At 51.2% G+C, this 19,699-nt stretch overlaps 9 protein-coding genes across 9 annotated transcripts; 3 read left to right on the forward strand and 6 right to left on the reverse strand.

Annotated features, from left to right (window-relative positions):
• Positions 1 to 229: 229 nt before the first annotated feature.
• Z518_05296 (uncharacterized protein) lies at positions 230 to 1,069 on the forward strand (the record flags this gene model as incomplete). Its single annotated transcript, XM_013416110.1, has 1 exon — positions 230 to 1,069. One exon carries the CDS (start codon positions 230 to 232, stop codon positions 1,067 to 1,069), a length of 840 nt encoding a protein of 279 aa, XP_013271564.1.
• Positions 1,070 to 1,854: 785 nt separating this feature from the next.
• Positions 1,855 to 3,195, reverse strand: Z518_05297 (uncharacterized protein; the record flags this gene model as incomplete). Its single annotated transcript, XM_013416111.1, has 1 exon — positions 1,855 to 3,195. The coding sequence occupies one exon, from the start codon at positions 3,193 to 3,195 to the stop codon at positions 1,855 to 1,857; it is 1,341 nt and encodes a 446-aa protein (XP_013271565.1).
• Positions 3,196 to 3,812: 617 nt separating this feature from the next.
• Z518_05298 (uncharacterized protein) lies at positions 3,813 to 5,671 on the reverse strand (the record flags this gene model as incomplete). The annotated part of the gene is made up of 2 exons (XM_013416112.1): positions 3,813 to 5,433; positions 5,481 to 5,671. The coding sequence occupies 2 exons, from the start codon at positions 5,669 to 5,671 to the stop codon at positions 3,813 to 3,815; spliced, it is 1,812 nt and encodes a 603-aa protein (XP_013271566.1).
• Positions 5,672 to 6,620: 949 nt separating this feature from the next.
• Z518_05299 (uncharacterized protein) lies at positions 6,621 to 8,507 on the reverse strand (the record flags this gene model as incomplete). Its single annotated transcript, XM_013416113.1, has 1 exon — positions 6,621 to 8,507. The coding sequence occupies one exon, from the start codon at positions 8,505 to 8,507 to the stop codon at positions 6,621 to 6,623; it is 1,887 nt and encodes a 628-aa protein (XP_013271567.1).
• A 714-nt stretch (positions 8,508 to 9,221) lies between these two features.
• Positions 9,222 to 10,363, reverse strand: Z518_05300 (uncharacterized protein; the record flags this gene model as incomplete). The annotated part of the gene is made up of 3 exons (XM_013416114.1): positions 9,222 to 10,109; positions 10,170 to 10,292; positions 10,340 to 10,363. The coding sequence occupies 3 exons, from the start codon at positions 10,361 to 10,363 to the stop codon at positions 9,222 to 9,224; spliced, it is 1,035 nt and encodes a 344-aa protein (XP_013271568.1).
• A 1,085-nt stretch (positions 10,364 to 11,448) lies between these two features.
• Z518_05301 (uncharacterized protein) lies at positions 11,449 to 12,588 on the forward strand (the record flags this gene model as incomplete). Its single annotated transcript, XM_013416115.1, has 2 exons — positions 11,449 to 11,647; positions 11,705 to 12,588. 2 exons carry the CDS (start codon positions 11,449 to 11,451, stop codon positions 12,586 to 12,588), a joined length of 1,083 nt encoding a protein of 360 aa, XP_013271569.1.
• A 600-nt stretch (positions 12,589 to 13,188) lies between these two features.
• Z518_05302 (serine/threonine-protein phosphatase PP2A catalytic subunit) lies at positions 13,189 to 14,387 on the forward strand (the record flags this gene model as incomplete). The annotated part of the gene is made up of 5 exons (XM_013416116.1): positions 13,189 to 13,350; positions 13,405 to 13,446; positions 13,495 to 13,600; positions 13,657 to 14,263; positions 14,315 to 14,387. The coding sequence occupies 5 exons, from the start codon at positions 13,189 to 13,191 to the stop codon at positions 14,385 to 14,387; spliced, it is 990 nt and encodes a 329-aa protein (XP_013271570.1).
• Positions 14,388 to 15,105: 718 nt separating this feature from the next.
• Z518_05303 (agmatinase) lies at positions 15,106 to 16,660 on the reverse strand (the record flags this gene model as incomplete). The annotated part of the gene is made up of 6 exons (XM_013416117.1): positions 15,106 to 15,904; positions 15,972 to 16,040; positions 16,109 to 16,123; positions 16,195 to 16,285; positions 16,365 to 16,464; positions 16,520 to 16,660. The coding sequence occupies 6 exons, from the start codon at positions 16,658 to 16,660 to the stop codon at positions 15,106 to 15,108; spliced, it is 1,215 nt and encodes a 404-aa protein (XP_013271571.1).
• Positions 16,661 to 17,549: 889 nt separating this feature from the next.
• On the reverse strand, positions 17,550 to 19,215 carry Z518_05304 (uncharacterized protein; the record flags this gene model as incomplete). Its single annotated transcript, XM_013416118.1, has 2 exons — positions 17,550 to 19,135; positions 19,194 to 19,215. 2 exons carry the CDS (start codon positions 19,213 to 19,215, stop codon positions 17,550 to 17,552), a joined length of 1,608 nt encoding a protein of 535 aa, XP_013271572.1.
• Between the last annotated feature and the right edge of the window lie 484 nt (positions 19,216 to 19,699).

Genomic DNA, 19,699 nt, shown 5'->3' on the forward strand with positions numbered 1-19,699 from the left:
TCCACTTCCAAGTTCTCTGGGACATCTGAACCTTTCATCAAGTTCACCGTCTCCCTCTACCATTCGATTGGATCTCTCCGGTCTCCTGTTTGACCTTATAACCCGCCAATCCTGACCACAACCTCAGATCCCGCTCCCCCAGCCTCCAGGCACCCTCCAAACGAGGGCATTCTCTTCCATCAAACGCGCACTCATTTCTCGTCTCGGACCCTTCTCATCCTCCCTCACTATGTCCAATCCATCTCAACTCCTCCTCCTCGCCGACCACATCAAACTCTCCCTCCTCGAACGCCAGCGCGCCGTCTCATTAAACCTCGACCCCAATCCCGCCCAAGACTCCAACATTGCCCGCTCCCTCGAATCATTCCGAGAGGGCATCGATTCCCTCTCCTCTCGCACGTCCGACACCGAATCCCTCGACCAACTTCGTTCCCAATACAACGACCTCTCAAAACAATTCCATGGTGAAAACTCCTCTACGACCGCCACCACACTCTCCTCACCCAACGACCCGGCGCTGACAGAAGATTTCAAGCGGGCGCAAAGCCGTAAATCGGGTGATGCAGCAGATACAAAACAGCGTGTCTCGAATTTACGCAAGCAAGATTCGCAAACTGCTACCAAAAATGTTCGATTCCGGGACAACTCTTCGCAGGAATCATTGGATGCGCAGGACGAAGCCAATCGCGCCGCCCTCTTCCCAGCCCGATACACAGATGAAGAAGACCCCAATCGTGCTCAGACGCCCGATCCGACGGAGAATATGACCAACACGCAAATCCATGCGTACCATCAACAAGTAATCGCCGAACAGGACGAGCAGCTCGATCACCTAGGCGAGTCAATTGGGCGTCAGCGCCATCTTGCCATGCAAGTGGGAGACGAGCTTGAAGGACAGATTGCGCTATTAGACGAGGTGGATCGTGGCGCGGACAGACATCAAGGCCGGCTGGATGGGGCGAAGAGGCGGCTGAAGGGTGTCGGGGAGCGTGCCAAGCAGAATTGGGGCATGACGACGATTATTGTCTTGATTGTTATATTGGTTTTGCTGATTGTGTTGTTGAAGTAAATGACAGTAATACGTTGAGCTTTGAGCTTTGAGGGTGTTGGATCATTGGATTTGAGCACTGGGAAAGTGGAAGAGGTTATGCTGTGATGAAAGGGCCTGCATAGACGACCGACTCCCATGGATCGCGATCGCGGTATCATATACCAGCCAGTTTTTGTACAGTTTTGACAATCAGACCTGAGACCTCAGACGTCTCATGCCCGATGGCCTGGTTGGATCGGGCTGAGGAGATGTGGGCTATCGGACGCCCTCCGACCTAGATACAACTCTTCCTCCCCATATCGAACGCGGAGAGATACTAATGACTGAACTACAGTCCTTTCCGCCGAACTAGGTCTTTACGATCGGTACTCTGTATCCTGTACTCTGCTAAGATATTGATATTGGAGGTTTAGCTGGCCCTTGTGTCTTTCCTTGGTACTTGTATTGAGCCATTCTTGGATGGCTATCTAACCCGATCTCGTTTTCAGCGTCTTGTGTCATCCTTTCTCTGAATAAGTCCTTCTTCCCAAGTCTAGGGAAGTGTCAAGATCAGCTGTATGGCTGGCTAATTTCCATCAGCATCTGCTGCCGAGTGGACGCTGACGCATCGTCCCCACCGGCCGCGTGGTTAATGGCGGGTTTCATTCTTTGCCTGTCCTCCCTCCTGGAGTTCGTCTTGTCTTTTGCCGCATCATTCAGCGCAGTCTCGCATTTCATCAATGAACCCCGACCTGATCGTGGTGGTTTCTCCCGATCCATCCGCCCGAGAACAGAGAAGACCAATCCACTCCACCAAAATCAAATCACCGAACGACCGCCCCTTTGAGAGACTTGACCGTACATTTGCCCTTACCCTCAACAACAAGAGTCCCTTTCTGATCACCCTCGACCTCAGACTTGCCAGCATCAAAGCCAACAACACAGTCATCCGAAGTGTAGAAACCAGGCTGAATGGCTTCCCACTGCTTCTTCTTGGGATTGAGTTGTTTCTCAGGACCACGACCTTCACCGTACGGCCAGCCCTCGAAGAAGACCGGATCACCGGCCTCCGCGCCTGAGGGCGGGGTGACGAGTTCGACGACACGGTCCGTGGCATGGGGATCGGCACCCTCTTCGGCCGGAGGGGACGCCGCGAGAACCATGGCCGCCGACTTGATGCTCCGCATGTTGACAGGTTTGAGATTCGCGACAACCACGACCTTTCGATCCTGCATTTCCTCCAGCGCCACCAGCCCATTGAGCCCTGAGCACACTGTTCGCACTACCTTGCCGGTTGCCTCGTCAATTTCCGTATGTTCTGTCCCCTCTGGGTCGCCCATGGCAATCGTCGATACGTACAGGCTGTCTGCGTTCGGGTGATGGATCGCACGTAGAATGTGACCGACACGAAGGTCAATGAGGGCAGGACTGAGAGGTGCTGTAGGAGGTGCTGCTTTGGGTGGCTTCGGTTGTTTTGGTGCCTTTTCCTTCTTTTTCCCAGACACTGGGGCATCGGCCGGGCGGTCGGTCGAACTGTTGGACTTCAAGTTCTCCGGAATCCCATGGTCAAGGGTCTCTTTTGCCTCTGTCGAGGGGGTTTGGTCGGTGGGGGATTCCATTGTTGTCGTCGAGGAGGGGGGTATTTCGGGTCGAGGTTTGGTGCGTCCCACAACAAGAGACTTGTGTTGGGCGGGTGCAGATGATGTTTCGGAGGTCATTGGTTGATCTTCCTCGTTGCTCGGGTCTTGAGGCGAGCAAAGAGTAGATCTGGAGGATATCTCTATTCCGAGGTTCGCTAGAAGAGGTGCTCTGGCTGATGCAGACTGCCGGCTTGTATCATCCACAACTGATACTCTTCCTGGTAGATTCTCGGAGATTGGAAACTTTACTTCTGTCCTGACCGTTGTTGTTGCACTCTCTTCCTGCTCTTGATTTTGAACCTGGACAATATCGTGCTGCGGGGTGACGCCGGGTCTGAGGACGGTTTCAGTAACCGGCGAGGGGGATTCTGTGGATCTGCGACGGAGGTTGTATCTTTTGTCGGTCCCTTGGACACGATTCAAGCAGTGATGAGGGTGGCGGAAAATGTCAATAGAGGCGAATGGATCACAGTGGTGGGAGTCATTCATGACTGGGCACTGTGCGGAGCGCAAAATTTGCGACATTGCAGCATCTGCCTCGTGAGACAGCTTCGAGTTTGAACCTCGCCAGCCAATGAAAAGAGCAACATTTTCTCCTCGCCTTCTAGAGGCAGGTCTTCTGCCAATCGAGTTGTCAAAGCAGTCTGTGGTTGCGAGAGCGTGATCATTTGGCGAGAAAGGGTCCTTTCGTCGACGCGTCTGTCGCTGCCTCTCCCTTGTGGTTCCCTCTATCAGCCCGGCCAATCCACTGCGGTGTCGCCAATTGCGAATGATTGTATTCCCTTGACGCATGAGGCCATCCATGGCTCATTCGCCAATGATTGCAGAGGTTCTACGTCGCCGTGAAGCTGAATGAAGGCAGGAAAGGAGTGACAGAGCTCCTACAACGAATTCCAACCTAGACCCTTTTTCTACCGACCAAGTTGTCCAAAGTTGTGGTTTTACTGAGGCAGATTCATCCCTCAATAAAGCCACTGATATTATCAGAATTGGCTACGCTGACACCAATATTGTACACAGGCGTTCCCAAATGCACCTTCAATAATAGCCATACGCCGTCTACCCAGACATAGGCCTTCCCATCGCCCTCCAAACCTTCAATGTTCATAACCATAGTCCTCACATCCGAACTGCAATCGACCTTACAAACGTCCTTGGTCATTCTCCATGAATAAGGCTCGAATCTGATCCAAAATGACCACCATCTGCTTCCCCTCGATCTCTGTGACCACATTCGAGGTATTGTGCCGATCACAAAATATCTGTGTATCTGATCCATTTCCGCAAAACGAACATGGCAACAAATGTCTTGTACTGCGCACAATGTCGACTGCTCCTTCTCCTTCCCAGAACACTTCTGGGAATCTCAATCTCAAAGCATTGGCACGTACAGGATCACCAATGTCCGAATACCGTCGTTCCAAGGATGAGACCATACTGTACGTCTTGCCATCAGTCTCACCTCGGACGAAAATGCACACCTGCAGAGCAAACGCGTGGACCTCTAGAGCACGAGCCCGACTATTGACAGTCCTGAGGGAGTCATAGTATATCGCAATTTCGTCAAAGGTACGAAAGACTTCCTCGAGAATCGGATTGCCAGCCACGCCGGCCTGCATTTTTTGCATGGCGTCAATCATAACCCGTTTGGAGATCTTCAAGGTTTGCAATGCTCGGTCTGAGTGACCAGAGCAACGGTGCAATCGAGCTCGACGTCGGAGATAGCATAGGGAAGCCGGTACATTGATATCGATGCGTGGCTGTCGTAAGAACAGCCCGGTGAAAATTGGATCCAATGCGGTCCGCATGTGTTGAGAAGCATCTTCGAAGCGCTCGCCATCAAGCAACTTCTCGAGATATATCTGGTTAATGTAAATCGCCATCGGATGTTCCAGACCCATGCTGTTAGAGTATAGCTTGCAATAGTGTCCCCAGAAATAAAAAACCAGCCTCCTATTGGCTTCCGAGTTGGTGCTCTGATGGAGATATTTGCATAAGAGCGTCACAGGGTGACAGTGTCCCAGAATGCGAGTGGCCACTTCAATAGTGGTTTCTCCCACACGACCCTTGGTCAACGGATATGATCGGGTGGTACTTCCCGTAAATGCGTCCAACAAACAGCAGGTTAGAGCACCGTGTTGATGTTGAAACAACTCATCGAGTACGTCGGATGCTCGAAGTATCAAGGCACGGCCAGGTTCAACTCGTGCATCTAAAAGAAGTCGGATACCCCGGGACAAATTCTGATTGAGTTCAGCAGGGTGCATAACGTCGACAGGAGCATCCAAGTCGTCATCCACCAGATAGCCCACCGGGAGCCATGAATTGATGTACCCACGATACTCCACTCGGATGGGTTCGAAGAGACGTCCATCGAGATATGTCTTCATCTCCACCAATAACCGGCGGCCCGCTTCCAGCTGCGAGCTGGTATAGAGAATGCGAGGCATGCTCTGTGCCGCTCCAGTTTGTCGAGGCCTCCTGACAACATTGGAACGTTGCTGTGACTGTCTCCTGGAGAGATTTTGGGCGTGCTCTATGATGGTAAGCCATGACCCATCGTTAAGATTGAATTGTAACCCAGGCATTCCCTCATAAATACGACGTCGAACTCGTGGCCACTTGACCGGAAGACCATGAATGGTGGCATTCTCCAGTGTAGCTTCACCGTCGGCGATTCGTTGAAACAGTCGCCTGACGTCTTCCTCGCTGTAGTTTTTGTAGACCTCCCATTTGGTCAGCCTGTCCTTAAACATCTTTTCACTTCGAGTGCATAAGTAAAGATGCCTGATGCAGGGAGGGGAACATACGTAGCGATGAAACTGTAAGTTAATGCCATGTAACGTCGAACTTGTGGCAAGGTCTTGTCTTCACGCATATAAAGGTCAACAATCACATCCCGAAACTGAGCCCAATCGGCTGGCAATGGAGGTCGGTTTGGCCGCGGACCTGAAAAGGCCATAGTTGGCTGAGACATGGTAAGGAAGCTATCGATAGACATGGCGAGGTCCTAAGTTCGTGGTCTATTGTTCAAGAGTACCGTACGACAACTTTCGGGTCGCAGAGATCAGAGCAAGCTCCGTGGTCTGTTCGCCGAACTGAGAATACTGCGGCAACCGAGGCAGTTTCTGTTCTCATGTTCCGACGACCGAGAAAAAGGAAGGATGAGGGCGGGCACAGGGGCCGAGCGAGAAGAGGAAAGATCGCAGGAAAGATTGATACCATGATCGCAAGTTAAAGAGGATTTTTATGCATTTTCAGAAACAAGGCTGTGCAGGTTCCAACATGTGGTCCCATGTGATGTCAAGGCCCAGGTCACGGGCTCTTGTGGACCTCAGGCGTGTTATCATGAAGCTTTTGGCTGCCTATGCGCCTTGGGGGGCATCTCAGGATCCGGTCGTGAAGAGCCAGGTGTGGCATGGCCCGCCACACACATGGCGGTTGAATCATGTCTTATTTGTTGGTATGGGCGTCCTTGCACGGAAGCTACATTGTCACGAGCTCCAGATGCCTTTGGCCGCTTGGTTTGAAGTGAAGCGAACATTCAGAGGAGAAGGCTGGCGAGGTCCGAGTGCCCTTTGCTTTGACAACAGGTGTAGTTTGAATACGAGGGAAAGTATCTTAGTATCGACACAGCCTCCTGAGAGTATGGAGACTCGGGCTGGGTGGCTGAGCGGCTAGAGAGAACGAAGCAATGGCAGCGAGAAGGACGTCGGAATAAGGAACATGCACACACGGCAGGTGTTGGGGGGAGAGACTCTCCCTGAGCGCGTCCCCACCTAAAAAAAAAGCAAAGGTGCATCGCATCAATCTGCCGACGCGACCAAAGCCAGTCAATTTGCCCACCGGTTACGGCCGGTCCACGATTTGGTCGAAGCCGTCGTTACATGAATCTATGAGGCATCAGGCTGCTCTCTCCAACCAACCCAGCAGCATTTTACCGAAGGTCTTTAATCACCTAGCTCCTCTTCTGAGTGTCCTGCGCCGTGTCCAACCGCCGGAACACCATGCATCCGGACCCTGTACAAACAAGTGTAATCGGATCCGTGGTTCGACAGCACTCGAATCACAAAAGATTGTGCAGCATACGAATGCTGATATTGATTCACCCCGATTTGAAACGCCTGTACATGTGTTGCCTCGGGCGAGGCATCATACTCCACTTGCCCAATCAATGCGTATGTCGGCCCAATTGGAGCATCTCCCTGCATCTGCCTAATGGACAGACTTTCCCATTGCCGATCATCCAGGTGCTCAAAGTCGGCCCAAACTTCCATCTTCCTTGGAGTCGACCCAGGGAACAATGATCCCGCGTTCGGGTAGTTCTCCACCACCAGTTCGGTTGGATAGATCATCTCCGTCACTTTCACCCCCAGTCGCATCGATTCTTGTTCGCTGAGGCTGGCTGACGAGCACCAGCAATCCCCCACATCTTGCCATGGAGCCAGGGCTGTGCTCGGGGGTTTAGTTTGATACAGTGTCGAGCCTAGCATCCGGAGGAGCACGCGTGCAACAAGTGGTAGTGGTTTCTGCCTGGTCGGCGACGTCAAGCGTGGTTCCACCACTGCTCCATTGTTGGGTGCAAAGTAATTGATTTTTGCAATCACCGGCGATGCCACCTCCCCGGTAGAGCTCGAACCACCGGACTTTAATCCTGCAAGATGATTTGAGAGTTCGGAGTGTTGTCTTCTCAGTGCATCGATGTCCTTGTTCACCGCTGAATATTGTGAATCAATTCTATCACTCAGTCGCAACTCGATCGCTCGCATCTGGTGGTTTATGTTGGCAAGAGCTGTGGAGAGTCTGGAGAGATCGTCCAAATTGCCAGTCGTGAAATTGAAAGGCAGGCCCAAACTTCGAACGCAACTTCCACAGTACTTCTGTAGAGCCATGCCCACAACAGAATTGGAATAAGGATCACAAACATAGTGGTTATATGTGTAGCAGAACACAAGGCTTGCTCCACCGGCAATCATGAGAGCAAAAAGAAGATGCGTCATAATGGATATAAAGGGTGAATTTGGAAGTTCGCTGACTACTCTTGCTTGAGCTTGCAGCAGTCGTAGAAACCATTCACGTATTGAACTCATCATTCGTGACGAAGTCTGACGGGATCGGTGGGCAACGTCTTTTGTCGAATTCCATGCGCCGCGGTAGAAGGAATCTGGCCGTTTTCGGACTGTGATATTTGGTCGTCGCAGACCTCGCTCATAATTGTAGCTGTGATCGAATATCCCACTAGGAAAGCTAGACGGATCGGTGTCCTTGTGCGTGGCGTCGTCAGGAGTGCTCCTCGCTGCAATGTCATCTTCTTCCGGTATCTCGTCAAGCTGACTACTCTCAAGAGAGCTTGCCCACGCCGCGACCCGTTGAGATTTATTTTTCTCAAGGTCGTCACTGGCAACGGACCCCTCTCGAGAACCGTCGTGAGAAGCTCTTCGACGAGTTCTCTCGGAGTGCGCATCTTTCTGCAGATTTGCGTGAGTCTCCTCGATGTGATGCTGAAGATGCTGTTGGGCTTGCTCGACGCCGGCATCAATGGTTTCGGCCATTTCCTGTAAATTCATTTTATTCCGGGCAACCAACTGCGCCGGAAGCACGGGTGTTTTGCTGGATCCATAGGCATAAGATTGCTGAATCTGCACCTCCGGAAGTCTGGGATTGTTCACATTGCCTTCTGCCAGACTTGGCTGCTGAGAACTTCCTCTCGTGACCCGCTTTGTGATGGCATCATCTGGGGCGAAGGCACTGCCTCCACGAGCTGAACGCTTTGTCGGGGAAGTGGCACGTATTGGTGTCGCACTTGACGCTCTGGCCGCAGATCGACGAGGCGGCATATTGTGTTGTTGGTGTGGAAGAAATCTACCAATGTCAGTACGGATCAGAGACTGGACAATAAAACTTTCGCGATAAGGTCGAGGTCGACGAGATTTTTGAATGTGAGGGGGAGACTAACTGTGAGAAGTAGTCAACTATCCATCTAGCCCATGGAGGCTGAGATTCCTCGGGATAACATTAAATTCAGACCATCATCCAGAGTGAGAGGAAGATAGGAAATTTGGGACCAAGATGAAAGGCTCGGGGGGATTTTCTCGGAAGAAAATAGTAGTGTAACAAGATCGATAGGGCCACTCTGAATCAATTGTTGTCGAGTTTCGGAGAGTTGGCGCGACCAGATTCTCTTCCGTAGGGACCACCTTGAGCAGTCAATGGATGGCGCAGTCACACGCAAGGCGCAGGTAGTAATATCGATTCATGCATGGAAGAGTGACTCGATGCATACGTGTGCGGTGTTGTTTCTTTGTCGAAGACGTCCGCAAACAGCGAAACAGAAACACACCAGGTTCGCGTTCTAGCTAGATCACGTGACCATGTTCGAGTTACTCTTCCTCAAGAGTGTTCCTGGTGCAATTTCCATTCATCTTTCCATTCAGTCAGTCTATGTTTATGTCTATGAAGTAATGGTACAGAGCTGAGCCAAAGCTCCCAATGCAGACATCGATCCTCCCTTTTCACAATCCATGTCTCAGACCATCTCGGTCCTACCATATTCACGCCTGAGACTCGACACGTTTGCTTGATTTTCTTTCGATTGGCGACTCGTCATCAAATACTTCTTCCTCCGAAAGGATCCGAGTGACACTACTCATACTACGAAAAACGGCCTCCTGCTCTCCTTCTCCCTCCTTAGGGTTCTGTTCTGCCAGGTAGTCACCAGGGCCTTTGCTTTGGTCAGGAATGTGAAAGCGGCGGTCGACTCGAAGGACCAAGTATGAATAGATGACAACGATTTCAATGGTGAAATTGAAGAAGTAGAAGCACCATTTGGCGTGATACCATGCTGGGTCATCTCTGGGTCGGGGGTTCTTGTAAGCGGTGCCCGCCCGGAAGGATGCCCCGAGACAGAGGATGCCAGCCGACGTCAGGAGGATGGCGATCTTGCTCCTCCATCGACCACTCCCAAACTTCTCAAGTCTTGTCTTCCGGGGAATAACCAGACCCAGGATGACCATGGGAATGGGAAGGAATGAGATAAACATGAAGTATGTCGCTGCAGCCATTTGCATGTCTCGATCAATGTCGCGAATGTTCTGGTTGAGAGTATAGAATGACTGAACCGTAGCAGTGATGACCACAACCAGCATTGCCAGGATCAAGAAGTACAGGATCGTGAAGACGGCCTTCAGAGCCCTGTGCCAGCCGAAGTGAGGGTGCGCCGCCCGTACGATTCTCTGAGCGAAGAGGAGATTGATGAGGAAGAGGAGGAGAACACCGGCCGAAACAAAGATCATGGCAGCAATGGCGACTTGCACATCAGTGGGATATACCGCCCACACGATGCGCATGATCATGGTCACTATACGCGCCATGCAAAAGCCGAACATGAGACCACTCATAATGAATTTGTGGCCTCGCTTGAGGTTAATTTGGAGTATGGTCTGCCAAAGGGTCAATCCCAGGCCATTTGGGGAGTAGCTTTGAAGGATGGACAAACATACCATATGCCCTGCGGCGCCCAGGATGAAGAGAAACATGAAGACAACGCAGATTGGAACATCGACTCCGACGGTGGGCACACCACCAATAGAGGCAGTTTTGGGAGGGTATGGGGGACCCATGTGCTGGGAAATGTCAGCTGCTTTCGTTCTTGTCTAATAGAAAGACACACCTGCTCATTCTGAGGGGCTGACATTTTGGAGATGGGCGAATGCTTTGTCTAGCGCTCAGTAGTGCCTTTGAACGTTCAAAAGTACTATGGAGGTATTTGATGGGGTTGTAAGTCGATCGGGTGACTTTGCGAAGGGCCAGGGTGATCTTTTATCATCGTCCGGAACGGTACGCCGCAATAGGAGCCAACCGACGGAAGGAGCTTGTTCATTCCGCTTGTCAAATGTTGATCGGGGGGACACTTTTCGATCATGCGTCATTTAGATGCCAGCAGCAAACGAGGGCATCATCATGCGATTACCTCGTGCGAAACGGATCGAACGAAGGTTGAAGTGGCCAATCATGAGGCAGGTCGCGATCGGAGGTCTGGGAGGTTTCGCCCTCCGACTCAACCGACGAAAGAGCGACAACGCGAAACTCTTCCCCCCGTGATGCCACACGCCAAAGTCCACCATTCGCTGCGACCAACCTTTGATGGAGCGAACATGCCGTTTTCGACAGGTGCCTGGCCATCAGAGAAACGCTGTTTGGCTAGTCAACCATGTGTAGGTCATGATCCTCTGCGGAGAATTCCCTAGCACAGACATCGGCCATTCGCTTGAGTTTTGTTGGAGGATAGTGGACAGCCCAAAGGACCCTACCTGATCAGGGACTTTGCTGGGTTATGCTCATAACCACAGACCGTCCTCACACGGAGCAGGGTACGATTTTGTTCCGACAATTGAAAGTGACAAAGAGCTCAAATGCTTGTTGGCGTAACATCGCTTTCTCGACCATTATTCAGAATTTGCCTCATTTATTCGACATATAGCATCTAGTTTGTTTCTGTGAATCGAGGAGCAATTCAAAGAGGCCTCTGAGGCCCCTTTTTTGCTTGTACGGGCTGACTGGTCACCTGAGAGGGAAGGTCTGCCGCGGGATACCAGGAATGACGTTCGTTGATTCGGCGCGTAACGCAGACGAGTGCGCGGCGCAGCCTGCGCTCTACCGGTACATTCCACCTCTCTCGACTGAACTTCTTTGATCTCAACATACTTACTTCTTCGATCTTCCCCAATCGAACCACTCACCTACTCCGTTCAGTGTTGACCCTTTCACACTTTGTTTGCCATGGCTCCCGATTCGAATTCCCCGCTGAGCGCGGGCTCCATACTTGATTACATGGTCAAGAGCCTTCCGACCCCACCTCCCGACTCTGAACAAATACTCCTCCTCAAAGACCCATACACTGCTATAGCCCTCTTCTCCCATGCCTGTATGCTTGCAGTAGGTTTTCGTCTTATTGGATTGGGAGAAGATCACAAATTAGGTATGTCTCAACGGCCCCAATATATTTTGGATTTAAAACTGATACGCGTCACAAAAGCCGAATCAGACCCTCCAGATGCACAACCCCTACCTGCCGAATGGAATGCCTCCTCTTCGTATGCTTTTCGTTACGCACACTCTCAATCCTCGATGAATTTTCTCGTCAAAGTGATCCGGCTCGGAAGCAAAGCCCTTGTATTTGGTATGGCTCTCGGGGATGACAAAACCGTCTCTTTTGAAGTCAGGGTGCAAGATTATGTGTCTGAGGGCTCGTTAAAAGAAGCAACCACCAATTCAGACAAAATTTCGGCGTTGCGAAACGTCTTCATATCCAACGGACGTCTCGAAGATTTGGCATCTCTCTTCAAGATCAACATCATCCAGAGACTGGCACCAGGCATTCAAAAGGCCGGTTACGAAGATCCTGCGTCGACAATAGAGCAGCCCAGGCGACGGGAAGAAACGCGGCCACCTGAACATGATCCCCTGCGTGATACTTTTCCTCCTCCGGCACGGCCACACCCTTTTGATGACCCGCTAGCAGCGCCTCCAAGAAGGCCTCATCCCCCTGGTGACTTCCCCCCACCAGACTTTGAAGACGAGTATGAGATTAATCGACCACCACGAGGGATGCCAGTTGGTGGTCAACCATTTGGCAACATTGGCGAAAGAGACCTTTATCCTCCTGGCCTTGGTCCCCACGATCCCCTTCGCATAGGACCAGGCGGCGGCTTTCATGGAAGAGGTGGTATGCATCCCACCTTTGATGACCCAATATTCGGTGGACAAGGGGGGCGGCAACCGTACGACCCGACCGCGCCTCCAGGAGCTAGATACGATCCGGTTGGACCAGGAGATGGACCCCCAAATCTTCACGGAGGTCGGTTTCCAGGTCGAGGGGGGGGAAGATTTGGTGGCTTTGGGAGCAGCGACTTCGTTTAGGGTGCTTGCGAGTTCATGACCATGGGAAAATCGCGTTGTATAGCGGGGAAGTCTGGGAGATGGACGATACCCGGAAGGCTGTTTTATTTCGATCGAAACATGGCGAATGATGTCCGGAGGACTCCAAAACAGGGGGTTCAGTCTATTTTCAATATCGACCGTAGGACAGCACTTGGTGCATGCCGCCTCCAAAGGTATACAAGAGCACGCTATGGTGTTGTACACGATTAATAAATTTTGCCCAGTGCCTGGCCACCGCAAGTGGCTTATGAGCTTGGCGAGACCATACCTAGTTTAGCCCGAGTACATTGTAATATTCAGTAGTGGATGTCATGGTCGCAAGTTCATGACAAGTTCCTACTCAGCTCGACCCTCATCGACGACAGAAATCGTAATCTGCTTTTGCTCTCTTTAATCACCTTCTCACATCTACTTCTCTCCCACGCGTACCGTCTCCCGCTTCACTCACGTCCCCACCAAACCAAACCATAACAAAGTCTCCCGCCTTAGCACACGACATCTGGAGAGCTGCCCCCACCACCCCGGCCTTGGATCTCCTTTATCCCGTCCCGACGACCTTATTGAATTTTATGCTCGACCATGGATTCAAAGATGGATGTTGATGTGGGGAAGCCCGCGCAGCCTCACGGATTGTCACCCGCGACAGATCCGCAATCAATACCAACGCTGGACGGTTGGATTGATAGCCTGATGGACTGCAAACAATTGGCGGAGAATGATGTTTCAAGACTTTGTGATAGAGTGAGCCATGATCTACACGAATTCCGCAACACCAGAGGCTGATGGATGGTGCAGGCCAGAGAAGTCCTTCAGGAGGAGTCAAACGTACAACCTGTGGTAGGTTGGTTTGTGGCCATGGCTGGATCAATTGCTAATATGCAATAGAAATGTCCCGTTACAGTCTGCGGCGATATTCATGGCCAGTTCCATGATTTGATGGAGCTGTTTCGAATCGGCGGACCAAATCCAGACACGAACTACCTCTTTATGGGTACGCCAGGAGATCTGACGCAGTCGCAATAACACCTCTGTTGACTTCGAGAATAGGAGACTACGTAGATCGTGGCTATTACTCCGTCGAGACAGTTACCCTTCTTGTCGCTCTCAAGATCAGATATCCGTCCCGAATCACTATCCTCCGTGGAAATCACGAATCGAGACAGATCACCCAAGTTTACGGATTCTACGACGAATGTTTACGAAAATATGGCAATGCCAATGTCTGGAAATACTTCACCGACCTCTTCGACTACCTTCCTCTCACCGCCCTTATCGATAACCAAATCTTCTGTCTACATGGTGGTCTGTCTCCCAGCATTGACACCCTTGATAATATCAGATCCCTCGACCGAATCCAGGAAGTTCCGCATGAAGGACCCATGTGCGATCTGCTCTGGAGCGACCCAGACGACCGATGTGGTTGGGGTATCAGCCCAAGAGGTGCGGGATACACGTTTGGTCAAGATATTTCCGAAGCATTCAATCACAACAATGGCTTGACCCTGGTAGCCAGAGCTCATCAATTAGTCATGGAAGGGTACAATTGGAGTCAAGACAGGAATGTGGTGACAATTTTCAGTGCTCCCAATTACTGCTACAGATGTGGAAATCAAGCTGCCATTATGGAGATTGACGAGCATCTGAAGTATACCTTGTATGGTTCCCATTTCCCGCGTTTATGACTGCAACACTAATATGATCATAGCTTGCAATTCGATCCTTGCCCACGAGCTGGAGAACCCATGGTCAGCCGAAGAACCCCAGACTACTTTCTTTGAGCAAGATATTCCTCAGCCCTGTACATCGCAAAGGCCCCAGAAGAATACCAGAAGACATGGCTCATTTGCTATTTCGGTGGCATTGAGCCCAAGAGAGTCCCAAGCCTCAGACGAGAGAAAGCAAGGCACAGGGTGCTACCATGGATCCAAATACGTTTATGTTCTTTGTTGGTGTTCGTTGCGTCTGAGGGCGGATGAATGAAAGAAAGAGAAGCTCGAAAAGATTTGGGAATTTTCAAGCATTCAAGGAACGGAAGATGTAAAAGCTTGACGACAGCGACGGGATGAAGCGATGGTGCCAGACAACAAAAAGATGCTGATACTCATAGACTACCACCACTATTAACCCCCGACATTTCTGCACACGAAGGAAAAGAAACATCAATCTATCTCCTGACATCTCTCATGTCCACAATGCTTGCTGTTAAAGGTATTGTAAGAGAGAATGAAAGACTTACCGTTAATCAATGGATGTTAGGAGCTTAGTTGGGTTATTGTTTCATTGTTCCAATGTCAGTCCCCCGTTTTCAAGTTACTTTTTTCTACCTTGGTACTAGTATCTCGACGTGGTGACATTTCCCCCCTATTTCGACAGCCTCCACACGGGTCCCCGACACAATACTTTTCAATGATCCTCGGTCCCTTAAGGCAATTCATCCCATTCCTTCTCTTATCTGGTCTTTATCATCTTACCTCCTCCTATCTGCCATCATACTATTTATTCCTCCCCCTCGACCATCGTAGGCACATACTCGGCCTGTGTAGCATTCACGGTCAACGGGCCCTTCTTGACCATGAGCGTCATGACCTCATACAGCACATCCGCTGCAGCCATTGTCGTCAGCTCAGCGTTCGTATCATACGCAGGCGCGACTTCGACGATATCCGCTGCGACGAAGTTAATCCCCTCGAGACCGCGCAGGATGGTTCGCAGCTCGCGTGTGCTCCAGCCTCCTGTCTCGGGGGTGCCTGTCGCCGGCGCAAAGGCCGGGTCCAAAGTATCGATGTCGATGGAGAGGTAGACGGGGTTCTTGGTGCCGACACGGTCTTTGATGCGGTTGACGATGCCCCAGATGCCGATGGTGTCGATTTCGCGCGCCTCAACACGCGTGAAGCCGCAGTAGCCGTCGTTGTCGTAGTCAGAGGGGCCAGACAGTGTCGTGCGGATCCCGGCGTGAATGCTGCTGTCGTTGGCTAACAGGCCTTCTTCGCTTGCCCAGTAAAAATATGTGCCATGATTGATGGCTGCTTGCTTCGAAGGGGCGCCGCCGAAGACTTTCGGCTTCCATGTGTCTAGATGCGAATCGAAGTGGATCACGCTGATGGGGCCGTAGGCCTTGTTGATGCTGCGCAGCAGTGGGAGAGTGATGGTATGGTCGCCTCCAAGGGTGATGATACGAGGGAGCGTTTTGCCGGACTTGCTGATGCCTGGTTCGTTGGCGGCCGTGTAAGGCGTGCGCATTAGGAGCGTGTTGTGTCCGTCTTCGATTTGTTGGAGTGCGTAGGCGTTGTCGTACCTGAAGAGAAGCAATTTCGTTAAGGTCTTCTGTTCTGCCTGCTGGTCCTTCCAATATTTTGACTTACGAGGTCACTGGAATATCGCCACAATCGAGCACATTCCCCCAGAAATTGAATGGATTTGACTTCATGGGCCTGTTTAGGATCTTCCAGTTAATCCTCTCCTCTCGTTCGTGGAGTGGAGGGGGAAGGGGGACACGTACACATTATACCCACCACTGAAGCGAACTTTTCGTGAGCCTTTTGTCCCAACAAGTAAGCATTCGAGCAGGAACATAATCGAACGTACTAGAGATTGAGGCGTCGAGAACCTTGTCTGATCCCGCTAGGTCCAAACCGAGCTCCTGGCCGGTATGATGTGCCTGTGTCGAATGGTGCACCTGGAGGAAAGAATGAGGGCATCAATATTGGCTTTCCCTTTATAGAGACTCTTGAGTCCGGTTCTTCATTGGGACGCACCTAAAAATGCAATATCATACTTTTCATCGTCGCTAGAAAGGCAGGGGAAGTAGGGAAGGCGGCCAAAGGTCGAGATGCCGGAGAAGACTGAATCGGCCTGCTCACCCGTTAACGTTGCCTCCAGTTGGGAGCAATTCTGTGGGTTGCTTGCTGACCTGTGTACCGCCATCACCTGGCAAGGTATTGTACCACAGAGACTTGTGTGGTCCAGCAATAGGAGCCTGCTCGTGATCACGGTCACTATGAGCTAGAGCACAGCTGACACACGCCAGCAAGGCAGTCGATTTGAGCAGCATCTTTTTGCTTTAGAAGAGGAGAATCGACCTTGGAAATACAAACTTCAAAACACATGGAGGAAAGGAAAGAAAACGTTCAGAAGAGTCTCCCAAATCAGCCACCTCCGCGTAGGAGAAGTACTTGTATTGGAAAATGATCAGCCAAGCTGCCAGGGCCAGCTTCTTTTTCTCAATGAGCTAAGTAGCTTGTCCAGTGAGTCCCTGCAGATAGGTAGAAGTCTGGTAGGACAAACGTGATCTCACCACACCAAGACGCATAGCTTTTTGGTTCTTGTTACCTAAGGACTCTGGCCACGGGCTTCTCCCATATGGATGATAGAAGTTTCCTATCGGAGGGTCTGCCCCGCCATGCGTTACGAGTACATTTCTCAAATGGTGATGGCATGAGAGCTCGGGAATAATGACACAAGCAAGCTCTCTTGCCGAGTTTTGGGAGCTTTTGGAGCTCGAAGACACCATGAAAGTCGACGGCCACATGGTGGAGGACAGGGGTTGGACAAAGCACAGTTCAGAAAAGAAAAAGCTGGGGCCAGCGCTCATGTCCACTCAAGGGAGCACGGATGGGTTTTGACCGGGAGTGCGAAGGTGAGTCAATGCTATGTGTCACCTATGTGGTCATTGTTTATGCTTATCAGTTGCGGTCTAACGCCTTGGTGCTGGTGGATGAGCCGAACTCTCGTATCTAACCAGAGTTCTGTGGGCTCTCGATAATGAGAAATAGTAGAATGAACGGTTTTTGTAACCCGTCAAGAGAAAGCGTTTAGCGCTAGCCCAATAGGGCAGCCTGTAATGGTAATACACGTCGGGGTGTTCGATAGGGACCAAAGTGAGGAAATCAAGGTCATATCTATTTCCTATAACTTAAGTGTGTCCAACAGATCCATATTCCCTACTGAGGTTCATTGCCCGCAGGAGCCGGTCCAGATGATGAGGCTTCAGCATGCCCGTTCTCCACCAGCTCGTCTTTGTCCATGCGCTCAAAGGCCTTCTGGACCTGATACTCCCAGTTGCTGAAGGCGACAATGACCCATTCAGCAGCCCCGACCAGGTACAATGCGATGCATTGACCCACCCAGAGACCTGGAAGACCCCAGCCATGGAAAGCCAGCCAGATACCCAACGGCAGAGCACCACAGTAGTAGCTGATTATGTTGACTGCCGCTCCAATATGCTGTCTGCCCATCCCTCGCAATGATCCTCCACAACTGCCATTCAAACCGTCCGCAATCTGAAACAAAGCCACGTACGGCAGGACTTTGGCCGTAAGCTTAACAACCCGGGAATCGTCGTTGAAGATCTTTGCAAAATCATTCCTGGTGCCCATCAGGATTGCCAACACAACGGCACCCATGATCATGCTCAGCCAGGCGGCGACATTTGCCGATCGTGCTGCTCCTCTTGCCTTTCGTGATCCCAGCATATTACCAACACGCGCACTGGCAGCCACTCCAATGCCAAAGGGGATGGTATTCATGACTTGGTCGGCCGTCATGATCACACTTTGAGATGCCAGGGGAATCTCTCCGAGTCTGCCAGCGGCCAAGGCGACAATTTCAAATGCCCACCATTCCGTGCCGACGTGGATGACTCCTAGAATCGCAAGCTTGGCAAAGATTCCCATATTCTGGAGACATCTCTTGGTCCAGCCACCCCAGCATTCGCCGCCTGCCACGAATCTCGCATAGAGGACGAGGCCCAGGAAGGACAACCAATAACCAATGCCAGTGGCGAAAGGAGCGGCAAATATGCCCCAACCGGCGACATAGACGAACAGATAGTTCAACAGTGCGCTGATTGGTGAAGTGATCAACAGGACATAGGTTCCCGGTCGCATGATCTCCTGCGCCTGAAGGTATTTCTTCATCGTCTCGAAGTAGATATATCCAAGTCCGCCGGGGATTAGACAACTCAAGAACTTGGCACTGTCTCGTGATAGTTGAGGGCTCTGACCGAGTGCTTTGAACACGGGTTCCGAGCACAACCAGAGAATCGCAACCGGGACATAGAACATGGTCAAGACAACGAAAGCCCGCTGAAGCAAAATGCCCAAGTCATGTTTGTTCTTGCTTCCCGTAAATGTCGACGAGGCGAGAGTATCCAAGGCGGTCGATCCGCCCATTCCAATCAGCCAGCCTGAACACATGGCGAACATGTATGAAAATGCCGCCGTGGAGAGGTCCTGGGGTGAAGCCCGGCCAACGATCAAAATGGAGATCGTTTGGAGAGAGTTCTGCAATGTGTAGGCCAAAATCACTGGGATAGATCCGCGGAAGAGTACCCAAAATTCATGAAGCACGAGCTGTCGAGTAGGAGTCTCATCCTCTGGCAAGATATCAAGGACTTCCCCTTCTTCCTGGCTGCTTGATTGATCCCCGTCATTTTGTTTCTTAGGCAAAAGACTGGTTTCCTCGTTGGGGGCTTCTCGAATTTCGTCATAAGCGATGGCAGCCGAACGCCGTCTATCGTGCTCCTCTTCTAAACCACCCTGTCGTGAGCAGGACGACTACCCATTTATCAATCCAAGTAGACTTACCGGATGAACTGTATCTCCGCATGACTGATCAGTAGAAAAGGTACCAACCTCGAGACTTTCACGGTGGTAAGCACAAAGGGGTGTCATCCAAGTAAGAGAGGATTCAAACAGCGAGAGCCCATCAAGACCGAATCTTTGCCCCACCGTCATATCAATGCTGGAAGTACCGACTAATGTTTGACCCATGAAAGGTGTTTGTACAACAAAGGTGGGATTCGATTCGTCCGATCCGTGTTCAAATCGCGGTACGTAATGGGAAAAATTGCCTGCAGTCAAAGTTCAGCTATTGAAAGACCAAAACTCAAGCCTCGAAAGCCAGACCCTTGCCTAACCCATCCACTGCTTTTTTGTTTGAACAGGATGTGCAAGTAATCGAATTACCCAATGGATGAGATGGTCCGTGCATTTCCTTTCTCCCTTATCTATAAGCCCTGTCCGTGGTGATACGGTCCGATGGACAATGTGTGGTGGTTGATTGTCCAATCAGACACGCCAGCGGGTGTAAT

This window comes from Rhinocladiella mackenziei (genome assembly GCF_000835555.1).
Source record: "Rhinocladiella mackenziei CBS 650.93 unplaced genomic scaffold supercont1.4, whole genome shotgun sequence".
In the NCBI taxonomy this organism is placed as follows: Eukaryota; Fungi; Ascomycota; class Eurotiomycetes; order Chaetothyriales; family Herpotrichiellaceae; genus Rhinocladiella; species Rhinocladiella mackenziei.